General features: G+C 32.8%; 4 protein-coding genes across 4 annotated transcripts; 3 read left to right on the top strand and 1 right to left on the bottom strand.

Annotated features, from left to right (window-relative positions):
- LOC109349134 (pentatricopeptide repeat-containing protein At5g65570) lies at window positions 4,447–6,621 on the bottom strand. The gene has a single exon (XM_019589829.1). It carries the CDS (start codon window positions 6,582–6,584, stop codon window positions 4,557–4,559), a length of 2,028 nt encoding a protein of 675 aa, XP_019445374.1. The 5' UTR covers window positions 6,585–6,621; the 3' UTR covers window positions 4,447–4,556.
- LOC109349135 (7-deoxyloganetic acid glucosyltransferase-like) lies at window positions 9,062–12,689 on the top strand. The gene is made up of 3 exons (XM_019589830.1): window positions 9,062–9,617; window positions 9,851–10,363; window positions 12,015–12,689. The coding sequence occupies exons 1-3, from the start codon at window positions 9,098–9,100 to the stop codon at window positions 12,467–12,469; spliced, it is 1,488 nt and encodes a 495-aa protein (XP_019445375.1). The 5' UTR covers window positions 9,062–9,097; the 3' UTR covers window positions 12,470–12,689.
- Window positions 14,784–21,028, top strand: LOC109349139 (receptor-like cytosolic serine/threonine-protein kinase RBK1). The gene is made up of 8 exons (XM_019589833.1): window positions 14,784–15,095; window positions 15,224–15,710; window positions 18,663–18,920; window positions 19,035–19,186; window positions 19,459–19,538; window positions 19,635–19,773; window positions 20,302–20,451; window positions 20,543–21,028. The coding sequence occupies exons 2-8, from the start codon at window positions 15,272–15,274 to the stop codon at window positions 20,696–20,698; spliced, it is 1,374 nt and encodes a 457-aa protein (XP_019445378.1). The 5' UTR covers window positions 14,784–15,095; window positions 15,224–15,271; the 3' UTR covers window positions 20,699–21,028.
- Window positions 22,600–27,749, top strand: LOC109349136 (putative U-box domain-containing protein 50). The gene is made up of 10 exons (XM_019589831.1): window positions 22,600–22,975; window positions 23,061–23,173; window positions 23,299–23,423; window positions 23,526–23,955; window positions 24,968–25,111; window positions 25,188–25,727; window positions 26,317–27,021; window positions 27,366–27,560; window positions 27,679–27,682; window positions 27,730–27,749. The coding sequence occupies exons 1-8, from the start codon at window positions 22,810–22,812 to the stop codon at window positions 27,552–27,554; spliced, it is 2,412 nt and encodes an 803-aa protein (XP_019445376.1). The 5' UTR covers window positions 22,600–22,809; the 3' UTR covers window positions 27,555–27,560; window positions 27,679–27,682; window positions 27,730–27,749.

The raw sequence follows: 27,803 nt of genomic DNA on the forward strand, positions 1-27,803 counted from the left end.
CTTGTCAAGGAAAGTGTGAGAGTAAACACTCCTCTTATTTACCAACAACCACAGTTCAAATTTTACAGACTAGTCCATGATTCACTAGTTTACCTCAAGTATTGTGTATCAAATTTAGCATATTGTGTCTCACATATTACAACAAACCGATACATACCATGCAACATGTATCATAATCGACACCTCATAATGTGTAACTTAGTTCTTCTTAACTGTTGACTTCTACTTTTTAGTTGGAGTTTCGGAAATTGTACTTCACCCCTTAAGAAAAAACTTCTTTTACAGTGATTATGTTCTGTTCAAGTAAAATTGTTTTGCCTCTATAAATTAAAGCAACATATGGTTTAACATAGATAACCACAAACATATTTTCCTACTCAAAAGTTAATGGAGCTTAGGGTAATGGCGTAATGCATTTTAATAGTTTAAGTCTGATTTACCAAATTTATATATAAGGCTGGAAAGTGCATTAGAGACATAGTCCATTATGCTAATCTTATAATCCCTTCACTTGAGCCATGTTACACTTACCTTGTCATAAGAGCTCAAACATATGGTGTTAATTTTAATTATGAATAAAGAATTCATCCATTAAGGGTCATCTAACCTCAAACATTCCAACCAAGATTTAAATTTTGAAGAAACAAATCACACAACCATTGCTTTTAGGATATCAAAGGATCAAACATTCTGTCACCAATGATCAATCTCCAGCATAACCATCCAGAATAAAAGGCAGCATAGCGCAAACATACCAACTGGTTTTAAATTTCATACGGTCATTGCTTTAACATCAAGCATTTGTCAGTAACCCGCAATGCATACCATACACTTCTATTGTCCAACTCACTACAATTGCCATTTAGGAATGTATAAGGCTCAAAAGCTCAAGTATAGTATCTCAATTAGCAATATGAACAAAGATTCCTTGTGCGATCGTACTTAGGGTCATCGAAGCAACTACGATCTCATTCAGAATTAAAATTCATCGAGACAACTAAGGTCTCATCCAGATTTAAAATTCATTGAGATAACTAGGGTCTTATTTGGATTAAAAATTCATGGAGGCAAGGGTCAGTGGCACCAACCTATTATCACATAATGAATAAAGAACTTTTCTTGTCTTACCAATTTTCAATTTTCACCATTGTTTCAATTAATCAGGATCCAAGATTCTTGATGAATAATCAAGAACAAGATCTGTAACACATACAATGTAGCCAATATGAGAAACATACAGAATATAGCATACACAGATTATACTATACAAACGAATTTGCAGAATAGAATTTTCCAAGAAACTACCCAAGAAATTGCCTCAAAATCATTTTTGGGTTTTAGAACATGGGTGAGTTTTCTCAAAAGATGACACTTTATTCAGATCAATAGCAAAGAATTTCAAAATGTTGAAAATGAATAAAGATAAACGATCGAGATGTCCATTCATTCAATATAAACCCAGTAAGATCCCCATTCTTCTGTTATCGAAGAGGGTTTAAGATTTTCTTGGCTTGGCAAAGGAATTTATAAATGAATTCCTCAAAATGTTTAATGAATAAAACAAAGAAGACAAAAAGAAGATGAAAACATTCCCTTATATGATAGTTTAACTTAAAGCAAACCCAAGAAAAGGATAAAAACATTCCCTTATATGATTTGATTCCAAACCCAAATTTCATCATTTGAATCCTAGTATAAAGCCTTCACCTTTTCACACTTTCATTACTAAACAGAGATTAAAGCAAACCCACGTAGCAAAAACGAACTTAGAATAATATGGTTAATCACGGATGACGGAGGGAGGGAGAGAGAGAGAGAGAGGGAGAGAGAGAGAGGGGGAGGGAGAGGGAGGGAGAGAGAGAGAGGGGGAGGGAGAGGGAGGGAGAGAGAGAGGAGAGAGAGGGAGAGAGATTCTCTCTATGTGCCTCCGACAAAAGGGAGGAAACAAGTACATATGTTGCAGCGTTCAACCCCTTTTATACTAACAAGTTGGCGTAAAGGTCACGCATAATTTGGGCTTGGGCCTTGCTATTTTTTATTTTTTTATTAATAAATTGTTTTTAATTATAGAAATAACTTTTAATCATCTTATGTAGATCATAAACCATTACATAATAGAAAATGTCCTCATTAGGAAAATTAACCCTATTGGAAAAATCATCTCACCTTAAATGTCGTGTAGAATAACATAATACAGAAAAAGTATAACAGAATATCTTGATTGGACAAATTTTACATTATGAAGAATATATACAAGACAAAATAAAGACAATTCATGATGTATTTTAAGTAGTTTGAAATATTATGGTTTGAAGTTATTGATGTAAGACCCAAAAAATTTATAACAAAACATACACATTGCAAAAAAAAAAGTACATCATCCATAAATTTATATTAAATAAAAATTAATATACATTATGAAGAATATATATAAGATAAAATAAAGACAAATGATGATGTATTTTAAGTAGTTTGAAATATTATTGGGTTTAAGGTTATTAGTTTAAAACCCTAATTTTTTATAACAAAATATACACATCGCAAGAAAAGTACATTGTCAATAAATATCTATTAAAAAAAATTAATATCTTTTTAAAATCTCATTAAATAAAATTATATAATTGAAATCCTTCATTATATTTTACAATAATATTGATAGATAAACTAAAAAAATAGAACATGTTGCACCTATACATTGAACTTTAATAAACTCTTAAATAATTTATGAGTGTAATAAATATGGACTAATAATTTAAAAATTTATATATAGTCAGTGCATCATCTGTTAATCACTTAAATTGTTTTATTTAAAGAGATAATAATTATTAAATATGAACTGTGGATAATCAAGTGATAATGTATAAACCTTATAAACTATCAGTATATATATTTATTTTCTCATAATTTATATAGTAAAAAATAATCTATAAATATGTAAGTGGATGAAATTCACTTATTTCATGAGTAAGTTTAAAATACACACTCCATATCTTAGCCGATCGTTATAAGGAAATTTAATTGTTTAAATTAGTAAGTATACGTAAACTATTAAATTTCACTAGAATTGATGTTTAAGATGTGAAGTGGATTTTTAAAATTTATTATTGGATTAAGTGGATTCTCTCCCCTATGTAAGTGTATCATTTAATTCTGATTACAAGTCCTACTAGATTGGCCCGATTTTTCTAGTTCTAATTCTTTTATGAGCTTTTCATGAAGAGCATTGATGCTACCTGACATATACATTGAGCACAAACCACTACAGAATCATACTTGAGAAACATGGCTGTCATCAAGTCATATTGCCATAACAATCTTGACTCTTAAAAGGTCAAAAAAAGCTCTTTTGCTGAAGTAACAATACAAATAGTACTTGAAAGACAAATAATAATGTTATAAGACTCCGGTACCCTAGTGAAATTATGTAACTAAGAAAATCTTGTAATGAAATAAAAGACAATGACTTTAATCGAAACTAAATCATGCAAGTCATTTGGTAGTTAATTTTTCAATAATTGAACCAATCAAATGGGTGTCTGGCTCCTCTAAAGTGCACCTTGTACTTTAGATGTTAAAGTGCACCTTGTACTTTAGATGTTAAAGTGCACTATTCTATACCATTGAATATAATTAATGATGGAGATCATTGCACCTCATTTAATGCCTACATCCAAATTTAATCCAACTTAATGCACTTCTTGCCTCTCAAGTGCAGCCTCAATGACATACTTTGTTTTGAAATGAACTAACAGTTATGTAGTAAAGATTATATTAAAAAAAACATGTATACAACTATGTATAGAGTCTTAAACAAAGAGAGAGATCGTTTTTAAGATAAAAACTCATCCAAACTACAAGATGACAACTTTAATATTGCATTGAAGCTCACCCTCATGGTAAAAGATTGCATTATCATTATATTCATTAATGATTAACCTTATTATTCTTAATCACCAATGAGGTCATTTTGAATTTGGACTAATCCAAGCCAAGCTGGGAAGACCTACCTAAGGAGGTAAAACTCTCTCAATGCTTATCATTAAGGTTGTCTTACTAAAAAAATACATTTAGTAACTGAAAATGTTACAAATTTATAATTATGCAGGATCAAAGCTTTTACCTCACGGTATTCATATTGACATGCACATTTCAGATATTGGGAATATTTTGAAAAACAAATTGAGGTATCTTAATTTAATTATACTGACTACTTTATAATGAGAAATTTCAGTTTGCCACTTTATCAGATGAATAATGCAAGTTTGTCATAATAGGGTGAAGATTAATTAAATGATAAGGTTATTGTATATTGACCAATAAGTCACGAATACAAATCTTGGAAATAGACTCTCACCTACAACACATGTAAGACTTTGTACATCTACTCCCTCATATCTTCCTAAGTAAGAGTCTCATGTACCCTTTTAACTATAGGCTAGAACCAGATGAATGAATAATGATATTGCATGTTACCTGACCTTGACAGGCAATATGATGAGTGGTAAGTAAGCATCTAAAGGTGGCTAACTGGCTACTATGTAAATAACAAATGTGGTTCACCAATAATCTTTACACGAACAATGTCCCCCTTTAAAATGATGAAATCTCTTTGCATCTCTGGCAATAATATATCTCCCAGTAAGTAAAGAAACAAACTTTATCCAACTGTGACAGTCCACACAAACTCTAAGATTCTTAAAAATCCTGATACTAGTAGTCCTACCACGAGTCTTCCACAAAGCAAAAGCTATGGCTAATTTTTCACTATGATAGTATAAAGAACTCATCTTCTTATCTTCTTCCAAATCCTGTAACACAAATCTAGTATCAGGATTATAACCAAGGGTTTTAACCTTCTCTATTAGTTCATTCAACATAGCAAAAATCTCTTGAGCTCTTGGGTGAGACAAATCTCCAGCCATGAAAGTATGAATCTCTCTATCAATATCAACCCAACTCATTGCAGGATTTTTCTTCAATTTCAAATCTCTAATTGTGCTTTTCATCTCAATCACGTGGTTCCATTTTCCAGCTGAAGCATAAAGATTTGTCAATAGGATATGAGTTCCCCCATCCTCAGGAGCGAGCTCAACGACTTTTCTCATAATTTTTTCAGCCATCTCTACCTCTCCATGAATCCTACATGCATTTAGCAGTGTCCTCCACAATACCACGTCTGGATTTCTCACTTCCTCGATCAACATTGCAGCCTCTTCAAGTCTCCTACATCGTCCTAGCAAATCAATCATACAAGAAACATGGTCTCTTGTCAACTCAATTTTGTGATTGTTCCTAATGGAAGCAAATATTTGACAGCCTTCTTCCACTAATCCAGCATTGTTGCATGCCAAGAGAATGCTGATAAATGTCACGCCATTTGGCTCAAGCCCCAACTTCTCCATGCTTTTGAATAGCTGAAGTGCTTCACATCCCAAACCATTTTGGGCATATGCATAGATCATTGAATTGATGGATACTACATCTAAATCAGTTAATATGTCAAAAACAGACTCTGCCTTGCTTACATTTCCACATTTTCCATACAAATTAATCAGTGCTGCACCAGCATACTTATTTCCATCTACTCCTATTTTCACATTTATCGCATGGATCTGTTCCCCTACTTCAAGCATTGCAAGGCTTGAACAAGCCTGTAGAACACTGGACAATGTGAAAGGATTTAGACTTACGGAACAACGAATCATCTCCCTGAATATTGACAGGGCAACCTCCTCTCTCCCATTTTGCACAAGACCCACTATAAAAGATGTCCAAGTCACTTGACTTGCATAAGCAAGCATATTAAAAACCTTTATACAATCTTCAACCATGTTGCATCTTGAATACATAGTAAGGAGCGAAGTCTGTGAAGCTACAACAGATTCCAGACCAGATTTAACAACAAGACCATGAATCAACTGACCATTGAATAAATCCCCTAGATTACCACAACTTATGAATATGCTGGCAAGAGTATACTCATTAGGCTTGATTCCCCTATCACCCATTTCTTCAAAAACCTCTAAAGCTGCCCTATCAAGACCATGCTGGGCATAACCCACAATCAATGCAGTGCACAATACCACATCTTTATCGAAAACACGGTCAAACACCAAACGGGCATCCCTCATTTTATCAAATTTTGCATACAAATCAACAATAGCAGTAGCAACAAACTCATCCAGAACCTCCAAACCCAAAACCACAGCCAACCCATGAGCCCTCTGGCCATGGCATAGAAGACCCAACTCAGAAAAGGCCTTGAAGATTGCAGAGAAAGTGTATGCATCAGGTAAAACACCCTGCAGGAGCATGTTATTGTAGAGCTCAACAGCTTCTTTGCTCTTCCCTTGGCTAACATGAGAAGATATCATTGAATTCCAAGTAACTATGTGTCTTTTGGGAAATTCGTCGAACATGTTGCGTGCTTCAGCTAAGCAACCGCATTTGATGTAGCCATGAATGAGCTTGTGTCCGAACAAGTACGAGGAGCAGGATTTGATAATGTGTGAGTGAACTGCTCTGAGCGTAGTTAAGGATTTTGTATGTGCGCATTGTGCAATCAGAGAAGAATAGAAATTCATATCTTAATTGTATGAATGTTCAGTTGGTCCAATTGCGCTATGAACAACATAACACATCAGTGGTTTGACTGTCACACTTTCATTGTTACCATGAAAGACATTCCATGTTATATTATTAGACTTGAATAAAGATTCAAATCGATAGAGAAAAGTTGTGAGTTGAATATTAGATACACTTCAATAATCCAACATTTCCTATATATTTGACAGATTCACACATATTTAAAAAATGATTGAGTAATTATGACTCTCAAATTTATCAAAAATAAACATTCCAAAATTATCATTTCATTCATTATAAACATCTTATTCATTATTTTTTATATTATTTTTATTTAAAGTTAGTGATACTAAATATGAGGTTATAATGTAATAACAGTCTACCAAAACTCTTATATTTTTTTTAGTATAATCATTTTTCTCAACAATTATAGTGTAATTATAATGAGTATATTTAGTGTGAGCTATTTAATATTATCTAACTATTATAAATAGATTAAGATTTTGGGAAAACCTCATAAAATTTAAATATCACATTATATCATCTAATATTTATATTCAATTATTATTGATTATTCAAAAATTATCTAAATAATTGATAAATAATACAGTAATTGTGTATATATTATTATACTTACAATATGTCAATTTTACATTCTACTATTATTTTTTCTCACGTATTAAAATATAATATTTATGCATATTGTCGATACATCATTACCATTCATTTTATATTACTTTTTTGTGATGGATGATCCAATAACATTATCTAAAACTCATATACAAACTTTATAAATTTTTTCCCTCTCTAGTATTAACTATGCTTTCATAACTTCCTTGTAGCACTTCTGATACATATAATGTAACACTCAATTATGATATTCCATCTCTCTCGCCTATGAATATACATTAAACTTAAATATTTTTTGCAGTATTTTATTCCTTTCCAATGGGAGCCTTCCACGACTCGAACCTGCGACCTTGAAGATAAATAGTACTATACCACTGAGTCCTTCTGGACTCATACCATGACCTCAGAAATAATAGTCATTATATCACTTAGTCGTTACCATTAGTGTTACCTTAATGGTAGTGACTCAATGATATAGTGACTATTTATCCTCACGAGTTTGAGTCGCGAAAGGCTCCCCTATAGGGAAATAAAATATTACATGGTATTTAAGTTTAATGAGTGACACACTCAATATATTCATGGGCCCGTGAGTCGCATGTCATAACTGAATGTTACATATAATATAACATAAACTTAAGAATGTTCTAAGAAGATGTATTATCACCTGCAACTTACTAGGAATTGCGCAAAATTTTAATAATTCCATTTATTACTGAGTAGCATCTCTGGTGGTGAAAAAACTAAATAGTTATGTAGATTAGCTTGTAGAATATAAAAAGTGATGGTTGAAGGAAGGGACTAGGCTATATCTGTGTGACCTGTCTAGTAAGTGTTACCATATTTCATTGGGCGCAAACATTTAAAACCTCTTGTCCTAGTGCATGAATCAAGGAGTGCCGTGTTCAACAGCTAGTAGTTCAGTAGGTGAGTCATGTGCGATTTAATTTCAGTCATAATCATCATATCCAAATTTAACTAAGCTCCTACATGAATGGGCAACAATTTTGTCCCTTCAAAAATGTCATCAACCGCAACATGCCAGTGACACTCCTCTCAAATAATAGAGAGGGAAATGTTATGTAAAAGTAAAGAAAAAACAACATTTGTTAATATTTATATTCAAAAAATGATATTATATTTTTATCCTTAAAATATATACGAAAAAAGTCATTTGTCTCTCCTTTATTTAAGAGAAGTCTACGTGTTAATTTACCATTGTTTATATTCAAATTTACAATACCTGTATTGTATTCATTCATATTCAAGGACCACTTGGATTATCTGGTCATATTGAAGGACCACTTGGTTCATAGGAGCTCTTATGTCAAAAAGACCTATATTTTTATATGAAATCACTTCTCTATGTAAATTTTGAGAAAAATAAATATTATATATATATATATATATATATATATATCTATATAAAAGTATTCTTAAATTAGATTAAATGATTCATATTGTATTATTATTCTTCACTAACAATTGTTTCACTTACTATATACATATCATTAGTACATTACATGTCGGCCCATAAGAGTGTAGAGCAAGTATACAACATATAATCCATAATTAATGGGAGTCCTAAATATATTTTTTTACTAATTTTATCACAATTATGTTATATTTTTTATTTGTTATGTTGTCAATTGTTTTTACTGTGAGACTGAATTTGTTCAATACTTATTAATTATTATTGTTTTCATATAATTGATATAAAGTGGATACTCATTATTATTTTGTTATCACAATTGTTTTACGTCCCAATGTTGTTCAAACTTTAAAATCCAAGTTTCATATAGTAAAATTAAGGTTATAATTTTTTTCATCCACCGCCAATATAAAATGTTAGGAGCGCACCTCTAACAGCACACCACAAGGAATGATGGAAGCAAACATGAAAGGTGAAGAAAATTTAGGAGCAGTTGTTGCTCATGTGCTAGCATTTCCCTGTCCAGCTCAGGGACATGTTAACTCTATGCTCAAGGTAGCTGCGCTTCTTGCTCTCTATGATGTCCGTGTCACTTTTCTCAACACTGACTACGTCCACAAACGCCTCGCACGTTTCGGTGATATCGACACTCTTGTAGCATGTTATCCTACAATCCAATTCAAGACCATTTCTGACTGTTTCACTGAGGAGGAGCATCCAGGAATAGGAGACAGAATTGGTGATGTTCTTAATTCCATGAATTTGCACGCAAAGCCTCTCTTGAGAGACATTCTGGTCACTGAAAAGGTCACTTGTATTATAGCCGATGGTGTCTTTGGAAGCCTTACCAATATTTTGGCTCGTGAACTTGGGATAACAATCCTTCATTTCCGTGCAGTCAGCGCATGCAGTATCTGGTCTTATTTATGTTTTCCAAAGCTCTTGGAGTGCAATGAACTTCCCATTAGAGGTAAAAATTACAATCCAAGTTCTCAATTACCGTAGTTATCAGGTTATTACATTTATCATAATTTTTATTATTTGTGGTCAGACTTACAACAACAATCAAATTTTTTATCTTAGATCTAGTGGAACTTAACTAAATATAACCTCATTTCTAAAAGCAAATCTTAATTTAGAACCTTTCATTTTCTAGTTGCTTCAATTAACACTTTCTCCTATTGTGGATGTAATTGGTTAAAGGTGATGAGGACATGGATCGCATCATAAGCAACACACCAGGCATGGAAAATTTGCTTAGGTGCAGAGATCTCCCAAGCATGTTTAGACCAAACAGAAAGGGCCGCTTAATGTCTATTGAGTCAGTAGTGTTCCAAACCCAACAATCACTACAAGCAGATGCATTCATACTCAACACATTTGAGGATCTTGAAATCCCTGTCCTCTCTCAGATGCGCTTGCATTTCCCAAAAATCTTCACCATTGGTCCACTTCACCACCATTTGAGTTTGAGAAAATCAGCAGCCAACAAAGCTGCTTCTTTGCCTAATGATGCTAATTCACTGAAGGGTAATCTTTTTCAAGTGGATAGGAGCTGCATGGTTTGGCTCGATGCTCAACCTGAGAGGTCAGTTATATATGTAAGTTTTGGCAGTGTTGCACTTATCACAAGGGAGGAGCTCCTAGAGATATGGTATGGTTTGGTGAATAGCAAGAAGCGTTTCCTATGGGTCATGAGGCCTGACATGATTACAGGTAAGGCTAAGGGTAATGGTATTGACGCATAATATGCAATGAAGTTATAAAAAAAGTAAAAATATTATCCTATAATTGTTGAGAGCAACTATGCTGTGAAATAATTTCATCACTTTTTCTAAAGTAAAAGAATATTACTATTAGCTATTAGACATGCATTTGCACTACATGAACGTCTTTGTCTATGTATATGAAGTAGGTATTACCTCTAATAGAGTCTCTACTCTCTAAGCTTGTTTGAATATAACGGAGGAAGGTAAAAAAGGCTATGATTCATGAATTTTGGCAAACAACCAATTTAAAGCACAAATCAAGCAATCAAGAATGAGTTTTTAATGTAATTGATTGTCACTTATTTTTTTAATTTCTTCATTTCGTAAACTTCTAAAATTTGAAAACCAACCAATTAATCTTTTCTTCATTTTGAATTCTTGAGTCTAGGCAGCACCGGATTTTTTCGCATTTTTGTGCTATTAGGAAATTAATAAAAGAATTATGGTGGAAGAAATACATACAGGGTTACTGATAAATAAAAAACTTGAGAACAAAGACCCTTTAAAGTATGACAAATCAGGACAATAAAAATTAAGAATAAAGATCCATTTTAATATATCAAAAAAATTCCATTTTAGAGTTTATTAGGTCTTTAAAAGGTGAAAGCTTAAACTAGTCAACAATAATGTTAAGTAGAAATAGTCCCCAGTACAGACTGAAGTGCCAAAAAATTATCGGAACTCATATTTTCCAATTTTTAAAGGCCTATTTGATACTTGTAAATTTTTTGAAGCATTATTGTATTCACCCAATAAATTTATATTTTTTTCTCCCACAAACTGTTATAATAGAAATATTTTCAAAAATCAGTTTAGTTTATTGATGGTTGGATTTACTATAAATAGCTTTGTATCATCTTATTAAGAACTCAATGAAATTGATAGATTTTTCAGTTAAATCTCTCTTAGAATCTCCATCTTTCTCTTATATCTTTGCACTCATCTTCATCTCTTTCTTCTTCAATCTTCTCTCTCATGGAACAACATCTTCTCTCTTTCTCTTGCTTTTTTTATTCTGTGTTCCAACACAAATAACATTATATACATCTACAATGGAACACTTAAAAACAAATTAAGAGTAAGCAAACTCTTCCATAAAAAATTAAGCAAACATCAACTTAAACAACTCTTAGTAAAAAAACACTATACATATCCCAATATATATGATATATTTTCGTCTTTTTTAAATTCTTATACCATTCCATATTACATTTTAAGTTAAATAAATGTTTATAGTACAATAATCATTTGTACTATTTATAAGATATATTTTTTCATCCTTCCAAATTTCTTATAACAATTTTAATGGCTAAAGTGAAGTTTATTATTTTTATGTTTTTTCTTTGCATAAAAAATACTCATATATTATGTTCTCATTAAATTAAGTTTTGAATAATTATTTAAATTAGAATTCCGTTAATATGTCTTTAATTCCGCCCCATACTTATTTTGTCTGGTTTCGTCCCTCGACATTATATCATATATTTTACAAATATATTTGACAAATTTGTTTGGGGTAAGAAAAAATTGTCAAAATATATTATTCAATTCATGAAACTCTGTCTATTTTTTAATAACCACCATTTAATTAATGGCAGAAAAAGTGGGTGAGGACCAAATACCGGTGGAGCTAGAGGAGGGGACCAAGGACCGTGGGTTCGTGGTGGAGTGGACCCCACAAGATGAGGTGCTTAGACACAAAGCCATTGGTGGGTTCTTAACCCACAGTGGTTGGAACTCAACATTGGAGAGTATAGTTGCTGGGGTGCCCATGATATGTTGGCCTTATTTTGCTGATCAACAAATTAATAGCAGGTTTGTAAGTGAAGTTTGGAAACTTGGGTTGGACATGAAAGATGTTTGTGACAGGAACATTGTGGAGAAGATTGTCAATGATCTTATGGTCCATAGAAAAGAAGAGTTTCTGAAATCAGCCCAGAAAATGGCTACATTGGCCCACAATAGTGTTATAGAAGGTGGTTCATCCTACTCCAACCTTGATGATTTGATCCACTACATAAAATCTACAGCCCTAAAAAATATTGATGAGTGATAACAACCATGTCCAACTGTTCTTTTAGACAATAATTTGGGGGTCATCGAGTTTCCAGAATTTGATATATCCTTATTTCTTGCCTTCTACAGTTTGGGCCTAGGCCCTTATTTGTACTGCAAATTTAAATAATGAATTCACATAATTTCTACAGGTGATATTCACATAATGAATGAACTCAATCCTACTAAATGAATCAGAACACACATATTGGTTTTCCCCTTTTAAATTCTCCTTCTTTTACTTTCTAAACTCTCACTATAAGTTATATTTAGCGCAATTGATAGTCTTGGTGATAGGCAACAACGCAATACTAAGCTTCATTAATGTTTATATTGCCATATTGCGGAACTTTTTACGGTTTATTTTGTCAATATATTCAGACCCCTTACACATAACTTCAAGAGAAATTAATATACTAATATCTTACTGTAATTAAAATATGATATTAGACAGTTTTTTTTACTCTAAATAAAAAAAGAATAGTAGTTTTTTATTCTATAATATCATATATGCATGCTAAACAAATCCATCACAACCCTTTGGTAAAGTTTCCTAACTAAACCGCATTGGTATCATCCCCTAAAGATCTTCTAAAATCTCCTTTCACTCTATGAAGTCCCTTTCTATCTCTCCAAGTTGGTGCCCCACCTTGCATTTTGGTTACCCAAACCGGTCAAAACTAGGCAGTGCGCATAGAATTAGAAGCATTTGAAGTGGGAAGCATTGGATTTCTTTGATTGGATATGTTTGTTGGTTCAGTTTTAAATTGCACTTGGGTTAATCCCTATATAAAAATAAGTGATTCCCACAAATTGCTATGTTTCTGATTGACTCGTGTTACTTTAAAAACATCAATGGAAATTGGTTAAGCCCACTTCCCTAACTGAAGTGACATTGGTAACTTGGTGAGGTTGGTGGTGGTGGGGTATTAGATTAAATCCTTTGTAAATTGCCAATAGAAAACACATTAACTGGTTTAGTTCACCAACTTAATCATGGGTTCTCCCCTTTTAACTAATATCATTCTCACCATCTAATATTTAATACTTCACCTGCCTGCCCATTTACATTGATGTTACTATTGCTAACCAATAGTACAATCACATGGGTCATGAATGAACACAATTATTTATCACTTGCTCTATTCTAAAAATTTTGGCATCTAAGTTTATGAAAATGAGTAATGAGTAATGATATATGTTTCTAATGTATAATCATACAAATTTTCATAAATTACAAGAAAATAATACATATTACTTTCAAACCAATTATTAATAAACAAATTATTATCTTATAATATATCTTAATTTTCTTACTGTGTAGAGATTTATAAGAAAATATAAGATTTTGGTCTGAACATAATTTATGAATAATAAATGATGAGAAAATTAATGTCATTTGATCATAACAACCTTACATTCAAAACTACATTAAAATGAAACTGAGAAATTGATATCAGTTGCCATTGGGCAAAGTTGGATAATCTAGTCAGACACGGTTTCCCCATAATATGGCCACGCATGTTCCGACTTGGCAAGTACTTTTGTGCGTCAGTTGCCACAAAGATCACCAGCTTCAAAAACTAAAGGCCTAGATTGCATCAGCAGCAACTTCCATTCACCAAATAGAGTAATAGAATATATCTCAACAATATATTCATTCTTATTTGAGTTATACATGTTATTTTATAATTTATTATGACTCCTTATAAAATAAAAATATTATTTTTTATACCATCACAAACATTATTTTTAGTTTTAGTTGGGTTCCACAACTTACTTCATTCTCAACCAAATATATACTATTTCATTCATTAATAACATAATTCATAGAATAAAAATGACAACAGGACAGTAAAAATATACTTATTTTTATAAGAATGAGTTATTAACAACCCGTTTGAAATGTTGTTATTATTCTTCTACTCTCTACTAGGAGATAGAGGAGTACATATAAAATAAAAATAAAATGATATAATAATTCTATACAACAGAATGTATATCAGTTTTAAATAATTTGTTTGTCCATGACATAAAAAATCCATATACATATATATGATTTTAAAATATATGCATTATTAATGTAAAATTTATTACACGATTAATTTATATTACTTTTGTTTGAGAATCAATGATAATTTACATATGAGTTATAAATGATTTATTAATAGTATAAACTATGAGTGTATAGATGTTAAATCCTATATATATATATATATATAAACTAATAAAAAAAAACTAAAACAAGAAAAAGAAAAATGAGAAAGTGTATAAATATAGCAAAAAATCCCAACGATCCCTCTGAACTCTAAAGTCCGAAAGCTGGTTTTTGCATGATCCTCTCATTTCCAAGAATAAAGCACCGCTCAAAAGACAATACCAATTTAGAATAACCCTTCTCTTCCTCCTCCTCCTTCTTCTCTCTTCTTCCCTTTGTTCCATTTAGCATCAACCTTCACCCCCATCTCTCTTCTTTGCTCAGGCCCTCACCAAATGTAAGGAAGGATTTTTCATCTATAACGTGAACAATTATTTCTTTAATATTTTAGGTGCGTGCACGAGCTATTCATATTTGTTTTGCACCTTCGCAAAATGATTCCATGACAAAAGCCATGTCTAATAAGGTAACTTTCAATTACCCTCCATAAGGGTACCTTACCCTGTTTTAAAGTCTTTTTATAATAAAAGAAATGATTTTTTATTTCCCCTGTTTTTGCTCTGTAATGGGTTCGAACGGTGCTTGTTTATGCAGTAAAGTGCAGCAGAGGTAAAAAGGAGAGAAGAGAAAGAAAACCCAGAAATGGCATTGAATGAAAATCATAAAAATGAGAACTTTTCAAGCGACGACGATTCATCTCCAAGAGGGGTATTGGAAACCCCTGTTTCAGGAACAGAGTCAGATATCAGTGGAAACAGCAGCAGCAGTGGCCATTCCATTTCGCCGTTAAGTTCACCGTCGTCGGCGGCGGCGGAGGCACAGAGAGTGGGTGGATTTGATGGGTACATGCCGCAATGGAAGACAATGTTTGACGTTTTGACGTTTAAGTCAGTTAGAAAATTAACGGTGTTTCCTATGCTTTCTGCGAACCATGATGTTTCAAAGAAAGGGTCGACAAAGAAATTGGCTCGTATTAGAAGCGCGGAAGATACAATTGATATTGGAGCTGTTCCTATGAAACCATCTTGGAGGAACTTTGATTATGCAGAGCTTGCAGCTGCAACTGATGATTTCAGTTCCGGTAAGAACTATCTTCATATCCTGTTTTTTTCGTTCTTTATTTTTTTGTTGAGTTTAAACACAACAAAAGAAACAAAAAAAGATGAAGTTTAACCAATTATTCATAGAAGGAAACTAGAGTGCATTTGGTTCATTTCCTCTTGCAGTGTCTCTCCAATGATTATTATTATTGTTATATATGTAGCTTGTTGTTGTTATTACAACAGCAGATATATGAATTCCGCCCAAAAAAAAATTGTTTCCCAATCTTATCATATAAAAATGGAAATGGTAACTTGGGTTTTACGTATGTTTTATAAACTTTTAACTGTGTGTTTGGGAGTACCATTTTGGAGGCGGAGGGAATGAAGAGGAGGGTTTAGGAGAGGGATTCCCTTGTTTGGGAGGTTAGTGGAGGAGATGGGAGGGTTTTGAAGGAAAATAAGTCAAATTACTTAACTACCCTTACTAATATTATTCTATAACATATAATACATAACATACTATTGATTTTTTAAAGGAGGAAGAAGAATAAAATAGTATTTTTCTATTATATTAACCCTTCATCCCCTCCTATCTAAATTCCACACTCCTAAACAAGGGAGAGGTTTAGTTGGATTTGACATCCCTTCTCCTTCCTTTCCTCCCCCTCTTTACCCTCTCATCCCTCTCCTTTCCTTTCCCTCCTAATTTCCAAACAAAGTGTAATTGAATTTTGTTATTATGTATAAATAATCATGTGTGAATCTTATTTGATGGCAGACTATATTTTCTCATATTTATATTTGATATATATGTATATGATTCCTTAAACTCAGCCCATCAAAACTTGCTATTGTATGAGGATAACCAAATCCTTGATTTTATGTATCATGAATTATAAAATATATATTAAAACTAGACCTAAAAAGGTTTTAAATTGAGTACTTTTGTATGCAAACCTTTGATAATGGTTAAAAAAGATTGTTTTTACAAAAAAAATCCTTGGTCACCAAAGTTCAAAGGGTAAGATTAGATTTCTAAAAGCAACAATTATTAATTAATAGGGTAATCACATGTTCCATAATCATTACTTTATTATTCATAGAATGAGAATATTTTGATTAACATATAAAAAATGATTTTATATTGGTTGTGTATTATTTATTAATTTTGCATTTTTGTGTGAGAAAAAAACAAATTTGGATGGGGATGACACGGTGGTCAACTAGTCTATTGGCATTAGCTTGGGAGTTGTTTTAGGCCATGAAGCTTGGTTGGCGCCAAACATCTTAGTATGCTACCTTTTCAACCTAATCATATAGGCTCATGTGACTTTGTCCCTCCGTAGACAATGACACAAAACACTTCATAGGCCCTCTTCCACTCCTTATAGCACTGTAGTGATGTTTTCTCAATCGTGCTTACATTTTTCAATTGATTAAATATCTTCTTTTTCAATATAAATTTACTATTTTTGCTTAACCACTGCTCTAACTTACCAATTTCTATTGGTTATAGATATTTATATCATTTTTCTACATTTTCACACTTTAATACTTTATTTCGCAAAATTATGGAGGGGCACAATTGGACCTGGCATTCCTCAAAATGCACAGGCGTGCCTGTTTCTCGTGTTTTTCGTTGCTAATATCAATACCACTTTTTGGCTTGGGCAGTGAGCCCTTAGAAAAAAGCACGTCACTATGAAAAAATAACACTCAATTGTTTTCAATTAAATTAATACTATCATATTCTCTCTCTCACATATATATATATAATTTTATAGTGTTTTTATCTCTAAGTTTTATCTTTTTTTTACACATTTATACATAGTGAAAATATGTACACAGATCATTTATTCTTCCATGCAATTGTCAATGGCATGGTCTAACCAGTAAACTTATCACATTTTCCAAAGGGAGGGAAAACATTTCATAGACATTCCTCCATGCTCTACATTTTATACACATGTTTAGGTGATCACATAATTGAAATGTTGTCATGTGACCAATAATATACAGAAATCATATTAATATAACATAATGTATATAAGTAATCATTCCAGAAAAAAGATCGTTAACAGTGTTAAAAAGGGGTTGGTCTACATCATTTTGGTTCAATCTTGTTGAGGTCAACAACCCAACACATTATTTGGGATACTCTTTTACTGCAACCGGTGGAGTTATTTAATCTTGTAGTTATAGTAATCAAGAAATATGAATTTCGTTAGTTTCATTCTTTCAATCCTCCAAGTAGATATTCATTCAACCTAATAAAATATGACCTGTAATATCCTGAATCATAAAAGAAAATAAAACTACTTGACTATAATTAGTGTGCCGGTAAGCCTTGCGTTTGATCTCTCTTTTTTTGGAATAAAAGTCCCTGCTATACATATATAATGTAGTGATGAATGTACCCAAAATATATAATGAAGTGATGCAGACCAATGTACATATAGGAAAATAGTTGTGAAAGCAGCATTCTACCGAGACTAAGTATATAGCAGAAACTGTATCAAAATTCAGCCTTTATTTATATGCATATAGGAAAATAGTTGTAAAAGCAGCATTACATCAAGGCTCTATTTATGCATATAGGAAAATAGTTGTGAGAACAGCATTCCACCAAGACTGAATATATCAAAAACTATATTAAAATTCAGGCTTTATATTTTGACTAATTTTGCCCCATGTCGTTAACCAAGTTGAAGACCAACCTGATTGCATTTAGTTGTGAAGTTATGCTTTTAAGTTAAGTTCAGTAGTCAAGATATGATAGGGGTGAGGAGGACCCTACCCATCACTTGTTTGGCCTGCTCATAATTGAATTCGGATGTGATCAAGTTTCATTGAGTCTACGGCCAAGTTTGGATTTAAAAAATTACACCCAGTTAATATTTGCATCAATGAACAAGATTAAAACAAGATATAGTAATTACATAAAAGCTTGACTTTTCTTGTTTAAAATCTTGGCATTTAATGTCCCACAGAAAACATGATTGGGAAAGGTGGTCATGCTGAAGTGTTCAGAGGGTACCTCCCAGATGGTCAAGTTATAGCAGTAAAGAGACTAATGAAGAATGAAAAGGATCCTGGGGATAGAGCATGTGATTTCTTAACAGAGCTTGGGATTATTGCACACATAAACCACCACAACGCAACACACCTTGTTGGGTTTGGTATCGAGCGTGGCCTCTACTTTGTTCTACAATTTGCTGAACATGGCAGCCTTTCTTCTATGCTTTTTGGTATGTTACTGCATCTATCTCTTCTGAATTCATGTCATTGGTTATTGTTCTATTCTTGCACTTTGCATTTTATTTTGCATGGCTAATAAAGAGATGTTCAACATGTCATGTCAGGTTCTGAATTCTTTGAGTGGAAGAAAAGGTTCAATGTAGCTGTTGGGGTAGCAGAAGGGTTATTGTATCTCCATCAAGATTGCCCAAGAAGAATCATTCATAGAGACATTAAAGCCTCAAACATATTACTCAATGACAATTATGAAGCTGAGGTAATCTTATAATGTATAATAATAATATAAATTTCGAGTTCCAGATAAAATTAGGCCCTCTATTTATAAGGTGACTTGTATTGAAGTATCTGCGACGGCTAGAAATTGATGCATTTTTAATGTTGGTCACACAGTCTTACACATATTAATTAATTGAATGCCTATAGTAAACTATGCCTAATGAAGAATTAGTTCTGTAATGAACTTCAAATTTCAGATTTTTTCTAACCATACAAGGCAATGAAAATAATTAGTTCTGTACTGAACTTCAGATTTCAGATTTTGGACTAGCAAAGTGGCTCCCTGGTAAGTGGTCCCATCACGTTGTCTTCCCAATAGAAGGCACATTCGGGTTAGTACTGCTGCCGCCTCATAAGATCTTGTATATTTTCTTTTCATTGTGAATTCATTTCTACAACACTGAGAGGTATGATGTCAATGGCTGCAGGTATTTGGCTCCAGAGTACTTCATGCACGGAGTTGTGGATGAGAAGACTGATGTATTCGCGTTTGGGGTTTTGCTGTTGGAGCTTATAACAGGTCGTCGTGCAGTTGATTCTGATAGTAGGCAAAGTCTTGTGGTCTGGGTAAGTCTTCTTAACCCCTTCTGTCCTCAGAATATCCGAGTAAATTTCTTGTATGGATGAATGTAAAAGGTTTCACCAAGAATAGAAGATTGATCGACGAGTCCTTATAATGTACACTAGGGAATTGGCAATCAAGATGCTCATATAATAAGCTTGCAAAATTGTTATCAAGTTTCCTGTCATAAGCTAACTCTAAACTCCTAAAAACTTTTAGTGAAGGCATGTAAATGACTTTATTATATATCTAACACGCCCTCTTGCACAAAAGTCTTTTAGGCTTGAAGGGTAGACAATGCACTCACTCATCTTAATTTATCATGCCCCAAAATTTACATTTTTATTTTACTTAAAACGAATTAGAGTAGCAAACTAGCAGTGATCAAATTCTAGATTACCTGGTCAAAGAGATCTTTATGTCATAAATTGTCCCTTCTAGAAGCTTAAACTATTAAGTGAAGTCACATGAATCATTCTATGACATCCTATTCATTGAGAAAGATAGATGACCATGATCTCTACTATTGTCAGGCTAAGCCGCTTCTGGAGACAAAAAATGTCAAAGAAATAGCAGACCCCAGATTAGGAGAGGAATATGATCCTACTGAAATGAACCTTGTCATGGTGGCAGCTTCCATGTGTGTCCACCATTTATCGTCCATGCGACCATACATGGATCACGTAAGAAAATGAGCATCCTTTTTCATTCATCTCAGTTTATCCTGTCATGATGATGAAAGCTGACTTGTATGTATGTTTCTTTGCTATATAGGTTGTGAAGCTGTTGAAGGGTGAAGCAGTTATAGAACTCAAACAGAGTCCAGGTTCATCAAAATCACTATTGTTAGAGGCCTGTGACCTAGAAGATTATACTTGTTCTAATTACTTGAAGGACCTAAACCGCCACAAACAATTACTCATGGAGTGATCCTTAATTATTACTCCTGGATGTTGTTTGCAGCATTTGGGATTAATAGTTTTCCTTGTGTATATTTCTTGAAGACTATGGAATGATCATTGTGGCTGAATCTAAAGTCACAAAAATGTGTTTTTTCTTAACGCTTAGTAGGCTTGTAAATTTGGTATGATCTTGTAGGAGCATTGGTCAATAAGTTTTAGTTTAGACTTCGGGCGTTCACTTTAAATCCTGGGATAAACTATTCTCATGCAAAAGATGTAATGTACAAATTAAGCACCAAAATGTTTGTACCTTTGACTATGCTGTGCCATTCAAACAAGTTCATCCAAACTTAATCAAGTCTCCAATGAAATGTATCGTTGTGGCTAAATAACAAGATACAACAAAATGATACTTTATTTATTATTAAAGTATAATATTTATGTATTGTCAGTATAAAAATTTATATACAATTTATTTATTATTCATCATTCATTTATATTGTTTTTATTACTTACTGATTGCTTATTGGATGTTTATTAATGATTGTTTAGAAATGATATATCATTACTCTAATGTAATGTTTAATGTGGGGGTGGGTCCCTGATGATACTATACAACGTGAGACGTGGCCCATGGTTGTGTTTGTTAATGGGCTGCTTCTTTGTTTTTGTTTTTCCGACCAATGGCTTTTGCTTGCTACCTTCCTTGGTTATGTATTTCACCACTGCCTAACCGGTGACCAGCACTCTTATTATTATTTCATAGTGCATTTGGTATAATTAAAAGTCTCTCAAACTTATAAAAATCAGGCTTATCAGTTTAAATAATCGAGCTTAACTCCAAGTTGACCATTGCTTAATTAACCATCATGCTAAGAAACTAACAAAACAACAAGTTATTCTGAAGTAAAAACAAACACATTGATTAAATTCCTAAACCTTAATGATATTTTTGGTTGACGGATAAAATTTAATGATAAATAGACTATATTACTTGACTATTTATAAGGTTAAGTTTGTTGGATAACAATTAACAAAGTTAGCTTATAAAAAACTTACATATAAATACCGTTGTTTTTGCTGTAGTTACATTCTGTCATTTTTCTTCTTCCTCTTCTTTTCCTTTCCTTTTGGTCTACGAAATAAAGAATATTCTCTTTCAAAGAGAGGGGATAAAAATATGCAACAACAAAAATTAAATGTTATATTATAATATGCACATATATTTTTAATAAAATTAAAGTTAATTCATTAAATACAAAGTACTTCTACCAATAAGATGATGATGTACTGCTAGATTATTAGAAAGAGACTAAGAGGTGAAAGATTTATTTCCTAATAGCGATATTTATTGATAAGAGCAGTGACACAAACCAAAAGAGATTAATCCCTTATATTTAATGTGAGAATATACTATTTGTAGTATAAAAAATAATTTTAAGAAGGAAAATGTGCATATCAAATATTTTGTGCCATAATTTTGAAGTTGCTCACCAAAACATTTATGGAAAGAGAAATGAAGTTGTTGTGGGAGCCTTTTGGTACTAATTAGACGGGAACACATCTGCTGTTCCACATTACTTTGTGCCACTTTATATATTATGAGAGCTCATGATTGGTCAGAAAAATATTTAAAAATTAAATTTTAACTTAATATTTTTTTTTTGTACATGCTCATGAGACATGAGGACACAAGATGTTTAACCTAATCCATTACCAAATAAAATCCATAGAAGAACAAAAGTGAGTTCTTGGAAGGGACATGTAAATTATGATTGAAATGCAAATGGCAAAGAAGTTTTATATATGTGTGTGTGAATGTCTATTTGCAATTTGTCAAGCGTGACAAACCAAATACAAAAGTCCAAAGGGGTCCCTCCCCTTGGAAATCCTAACAAAAGCAATAATAATATAATAGAATTTTTCAATCAAACACTTGTATTAATAATCAAACAAGAAAGCTTTGAAAATGATTATATACCAATCTTTTCGTTTTCTTTTAGGATGATCTTTTCACACTAAATCTGTCAACAACAGGTGTTTCTTGATATGGTTTTCACTTGAATTGAACTTGCTTGATTCTTGTTCTTCTTGATTATCAGAAACAAGACAGAAAAGTTGAGTAGCTGGAACAATCAAATGGATTCAAGCCCAACAGAGAAAATCTATGTTGCTGTTGGTAATGATGTGCAGGATGGATTAAAGACTTTAGCTTGGGCTCTCAACAAATGGAATTCTCAACCAATTTCCATTGTTATTCTCCATGTCACTTACAATATTTCCATGGATTATGTTTATACACCATGTAAGTTTGACTTCTCTATCATTTTTTTTCTTTGTTTGCATTGAAATTCAATTGGGTTAGCTTAGTTTTGTGATTTTTTTTTCAGTTGGGAAACTTCCAGCAAGTTCTGTGAATGATGAGAAACTTGAAGTTCTCAGGAAATATGAGGAAGAGAAAATCAACAAGTTGCTTTCTAAATATGTTGCTTTGTGTGGCAAGGTATGTAAATTTAAGTACTTTGATCAAGAACATGCCTCAAAAGCTTAGATCATATGAACTGAGATGAAACAATCTCTCTCAAATGTTTTCCTCCAACGCAAGTGTTTTGTTTCTGTATATTACAGGTTCCTGTAGAAATTTTTGAAGTAGAGAAGTTTGATGAACCTATGCAAAAGCACATCATAGACTTGATCATGGGTCTAGGAATGACCAAATTGGTCATGGGATTTTCATTCATGAAGCCATCCTTGTACCATTTCATTTCCTTGTTTCTTTTTCTTCAAGAAAATACTACGCAAATTAAGCTAAAAAATTCTGACTTTCCTCAATTATTTAATTTTCTTTTGTTTAGGAAATCAAAAGGTGCCATGAGTGCATTGTTCTATGTTGATCAGCACAAGCCTGGTTTCTGTGAACTGTTCATTATTTGCGGAGGGAAACAAGTGTTCCTCAGAGGAAAGAATGATGAGAAAATCACAGAGGATGATAATGAAGTCATGGTTGAAAAAATGAAAGATAAGATAACTTTCAAAGATTGGCTAGACAAAATGTTCAATGATAAAACCAATAGCTCCCCAGATAGAATTGCATCAACATCCACAACAAATTTGAAGTCCCATGTGACCCAAACCCAGTGGGAATTATATCTCCAAGAAATTGATACCTATTATCAAGAATTGCTGTCTTTAGATTTGTTTGAAGAAGGTAGCAACCAAGACAATGACAACTCGGAGATTAGGCCAATTGAGCCAGATGTCATTGAAAGTAATAGTTCTAACAAGGTAACTAGACAATGATGGATATTTTCTTGAGATATGTGGCCTTCATTTTTTATCAAGCTTATCTACTTTATTCTGTTTCCTTTTGTTCGTTCTATGGAGTTGTTACCTACTGGTTTCATCATGCAACATTATAATTTCATTTGGTAATTTGTTTGCACCGTACAATATTGAAAAAACAAGGTGTGTGTTTGTGAAAGTCTAAATTAGCCATCTCATTCGAATGATCTTCCACTTTTCTTAAAATCTTCAGTTTGACTCTAATTAGTTTTTCTTATATAAAATTTGATGGGACCCATTTTATATTCCAGGACATGGAAGCCATTTTCAAAACTCTGTCTTGTCCTCAAATCAGTCGTTAGCTTTCCATGTTCCTTTGGGACACAAAAAAAGTTCTTCAATAGTAAAAGTTTGAAATTTTATAGTTCATGTTTTCTTCTGACACATATTTTTATTCTTATTCTGTTCTTTTTGTTTTTAATATGTTTACTTTAAATGTAATATATTCTGCTATTGACAAATTTTAATAGCCTACAAATTCTTTCACAAATAAATAAAGGAATTATTGATTAAAATGTTAGGTTAACAAGAGCTATCATTGGTTAAGGAATAAAAAATGTAAGCATTGCATTAGAAATCATTGCATTAGATTTCTATCTTGTACAGTTTAAGGGTACTCATTAGCCTTTTCCTTAATTAAAGAAATAAATGTATGATTTATTATCTTGATTGAGAAACATTCGTTCCTAGTTTAAAAGTAGGAGGATCTATGGGCTCCAATAGTAAAAGGATTAAGAATAGGAGAATGCATAATCATTTTTTATAAGCAAATATTAACATATTAATATTTAGAAGTGGTGGATACTCAAACCCTCAACCTCATATGATATGTTGTCACATTTTGAATGTTGTAGGAATACTTAATGGGCAACTTTTTTAGCAATCAATTTCTTTTTTATTTTTATTTCACACTATGTATTCATCAAAACGTTACCTGATACTGCCACATACTCAGAGTACTGCTGCAGAAAAAATTGAGATCCTAAAGAGTAAATTGGAGGAAGCTCACAAGACCATTCAATTGAAGAGGAAAGAAGCCAAGGAAAATATAGAGAGACAAGAAAAAGCTCAATGGACAATCTGTTTATGCAACACTAGGGTAATATCCAAAAGCACTTTTTTTTCTAATAATAAGCAGGGTAAATGTTTTCTTCTAATAACTTTTCTATTTTTAGATTGAAGAACTTGAGTCTAAGATAAATGAAGAAGTGAGTGTAAGGGAAGAGCTAAAGAAGGAAATAGAAGCAGAAAAAGAACAAGCATATGAGATGAGAATGGATTTTGAAGAGAGCAAGAGGAGGGTAAGTTCACTATCAGAACTACAATGTGAGCTCTCAAACATGCTTCAAATTTCTACATTAGCAAAGTCAAGAGCTGAGACACAACTAGAGAGAGCAGTGGAAGAGAGAACAAGGATGGTGAGGGAAATAGAAGAGCTTAGAAGACAAAGAGATGTGTTGAATAGAAGGATTGAGTTTTGTAAGCAAAAAGATGCTATTGGAATGGCTGCAAGGTTGAGTGAGACATGTTGTAGTTTTAGAGAGTACACTGAGGAAGAACTAAGGTTGGCTACAGAGAATTATTCAGAAAGGTTGAGATTGAAATCTAGTGGTGATTTGACCAATGTTTATAGAGGACGCATTAATCATTTCACTGTTGCAATCAAGATGCTTAACTCTTTTGCTTCTCTGTCTCAACAAGATTTCCTATATAAGGTAAACACCAACAACTTTGTTTTGTTATGTTCTTTTAACTGTCTTATTAGCTGTATTAACTGTACTAGCACATGATAATGCCATTTGAAATTTGTTCTTTAATATTATAATTTACTAGAAAGGTGCAAGCATGTACTCTTAAAAAACAAATGTGTGCAAGCAAGTAAATATGCATTTAGGTATTATAAAATGTACCAAGTCGCCAATCATAAGTTAGTTGCAGAAATTTCTAGTTTTAAACTTAGCAAGTCAACCCTTTGAGTTTACATGTCCAACCTTGATGTGAGAGGTGGTTGAAGGCAACTTCCTCCATGTCAATAGCTCTTTAGTTGAGTAGGATCAATGATAGGTACTCAATATGTGAGTATCAATATTATAGTATATACGAAGGAAGTCATCTTTAACCACCACTTAATTATATCGAGTCATATACTTAAGTTAGAATTTGATGTTGCTCTATAATGTCCGATCATTTTCAAAGGGTCTAATTATTTGATGAATAAGAAGAAGTTTTATGCATTTTAATCTAATTTTTCTTTCCGAGTTACTAGTAATTTGACTGAAGTTGAAACTCAATATTTTGTTAAAGGTGAGGATTCTAGGTGATATTAGGCATCCACATCTAGTGTCCATGGTGGGCTTATGCAAAGATCCCAAATGTATAGTCATGGAATACATGCACAATGGAAGCTTACAAGACATGCTATTTTCTAAGAGAAGAAATCGGGCTTTACGTTGGCACGACCGAATACGAATAATGACAGAAGTTTGCACGGGCTTGGGCTTTCTCAATACAGCTCAGTCCAGGCCCATTATTCATTGCCATTTGACCCCATCCAGCGTCCTCCTAGACCGCAATCTTGTTGCAAAAATCACGGGCTTTGGGCTTCATGAGTGTCACGATGAGGAATGCAACATTGAGTCAGATATCCGGGCCGTGGGGATTTTATTGATTCATCTTTTGACTGGAAGGAACTGGGCCGGGCTTGTAGATGGGCCCATGACAGTGGATTTGAGTAGAGAGGCTGTGGTTAGTGTTCTTGATGAGATGGCTGGACAATGGCCATTGGATCTAACAGAAGAACTTGTGGGCCTAGCAATGAGGTGCATGTCCATTAAAAGTAAGCCCAAGTCAGAATTGAGCATTGCAAGGGTCATAGAGGAACTGAATGAGATTAGAAGAAAGGGTGATGAAATAGTTGCAAGAGAAGGAAGAAGAGTAATCATTGGTGGAGGTGTAGATAGAGAGGGCCCTTCTGATGTTCCTGCTGTTTTCCTTTGCCCTATACTTCAGGTTTGTGTGTTCATCCTTAATTTAATTTTATAGGGAAATTATATTATCTGTTGGAGGAGGATACAAAATCCATTTACGAGTTAAGTTTTGGAATGGTAAAAAATGTAAAAGGAAGGTTTCCGATTCATTTCACATGTATTTCATGATTCTCAAAAACTTTCCTTTTCATTTCTTCTCATCAAAAATCCAACTCCGAGACCTTTAGTCAACACTTATATCATCACTAACTTTTATTTTTTTATAATAAATAAATTTAATAAGTTTTTTATAGACAGAAGTTATAAGAATTGATATGTGTTGTGCTTGTAAATCAATGAAGTATGATTGTGTTTTGTTGAGTGTAGGATGTAATGAAAAACCCACATGTAGCAGCAGATGGATTTTCATATGAGGTGGAAGCAATAGAACAATGGTTGAATTCAGGGCATGATACATCACCTATGACTAACTTAAGGCTCAATCACACATTCCTTACCCCTAATCACACCCTTCGTTCCCTCATTCAGGATTGGCGAACCAACACATCAAACTAAACTTGCTATACGAACGGACGTTGGTTCAAGTGGTACATGTTTGATTATCCTTAAATAAGAACTCGAGTTCGAGTCTTTTGGATGGAAAAAATGCTCGTTGAGAGAGTTAGCCCCACATACCTGTAGATGTTCCTGGCTCGGATGTGGGAAACCAAAAAAAACTAAACTTACTAAGTAATACCAATGTCTTTATTTAAAATGTGAGGGTTCTGACTTATTTTTCTCTTATTATCATTGCATTGCCTCCGA

The sequence above is a fragment of the Lupinus angustifolius genome, chromosome LG06 (genome assembly GCF_001865875.1).
Source record: "Lupinus angustifolius cultivar Tanjil chromosome LG06, LupAngTanjil_v1.0, whole genome shotgun sequence".
NCBI lineage: Eukaryota > Viridiplantae > Streptophyta > Magnoliopsida > Fabales > Fabaceae > Lupinus > Lupinus angustifolius.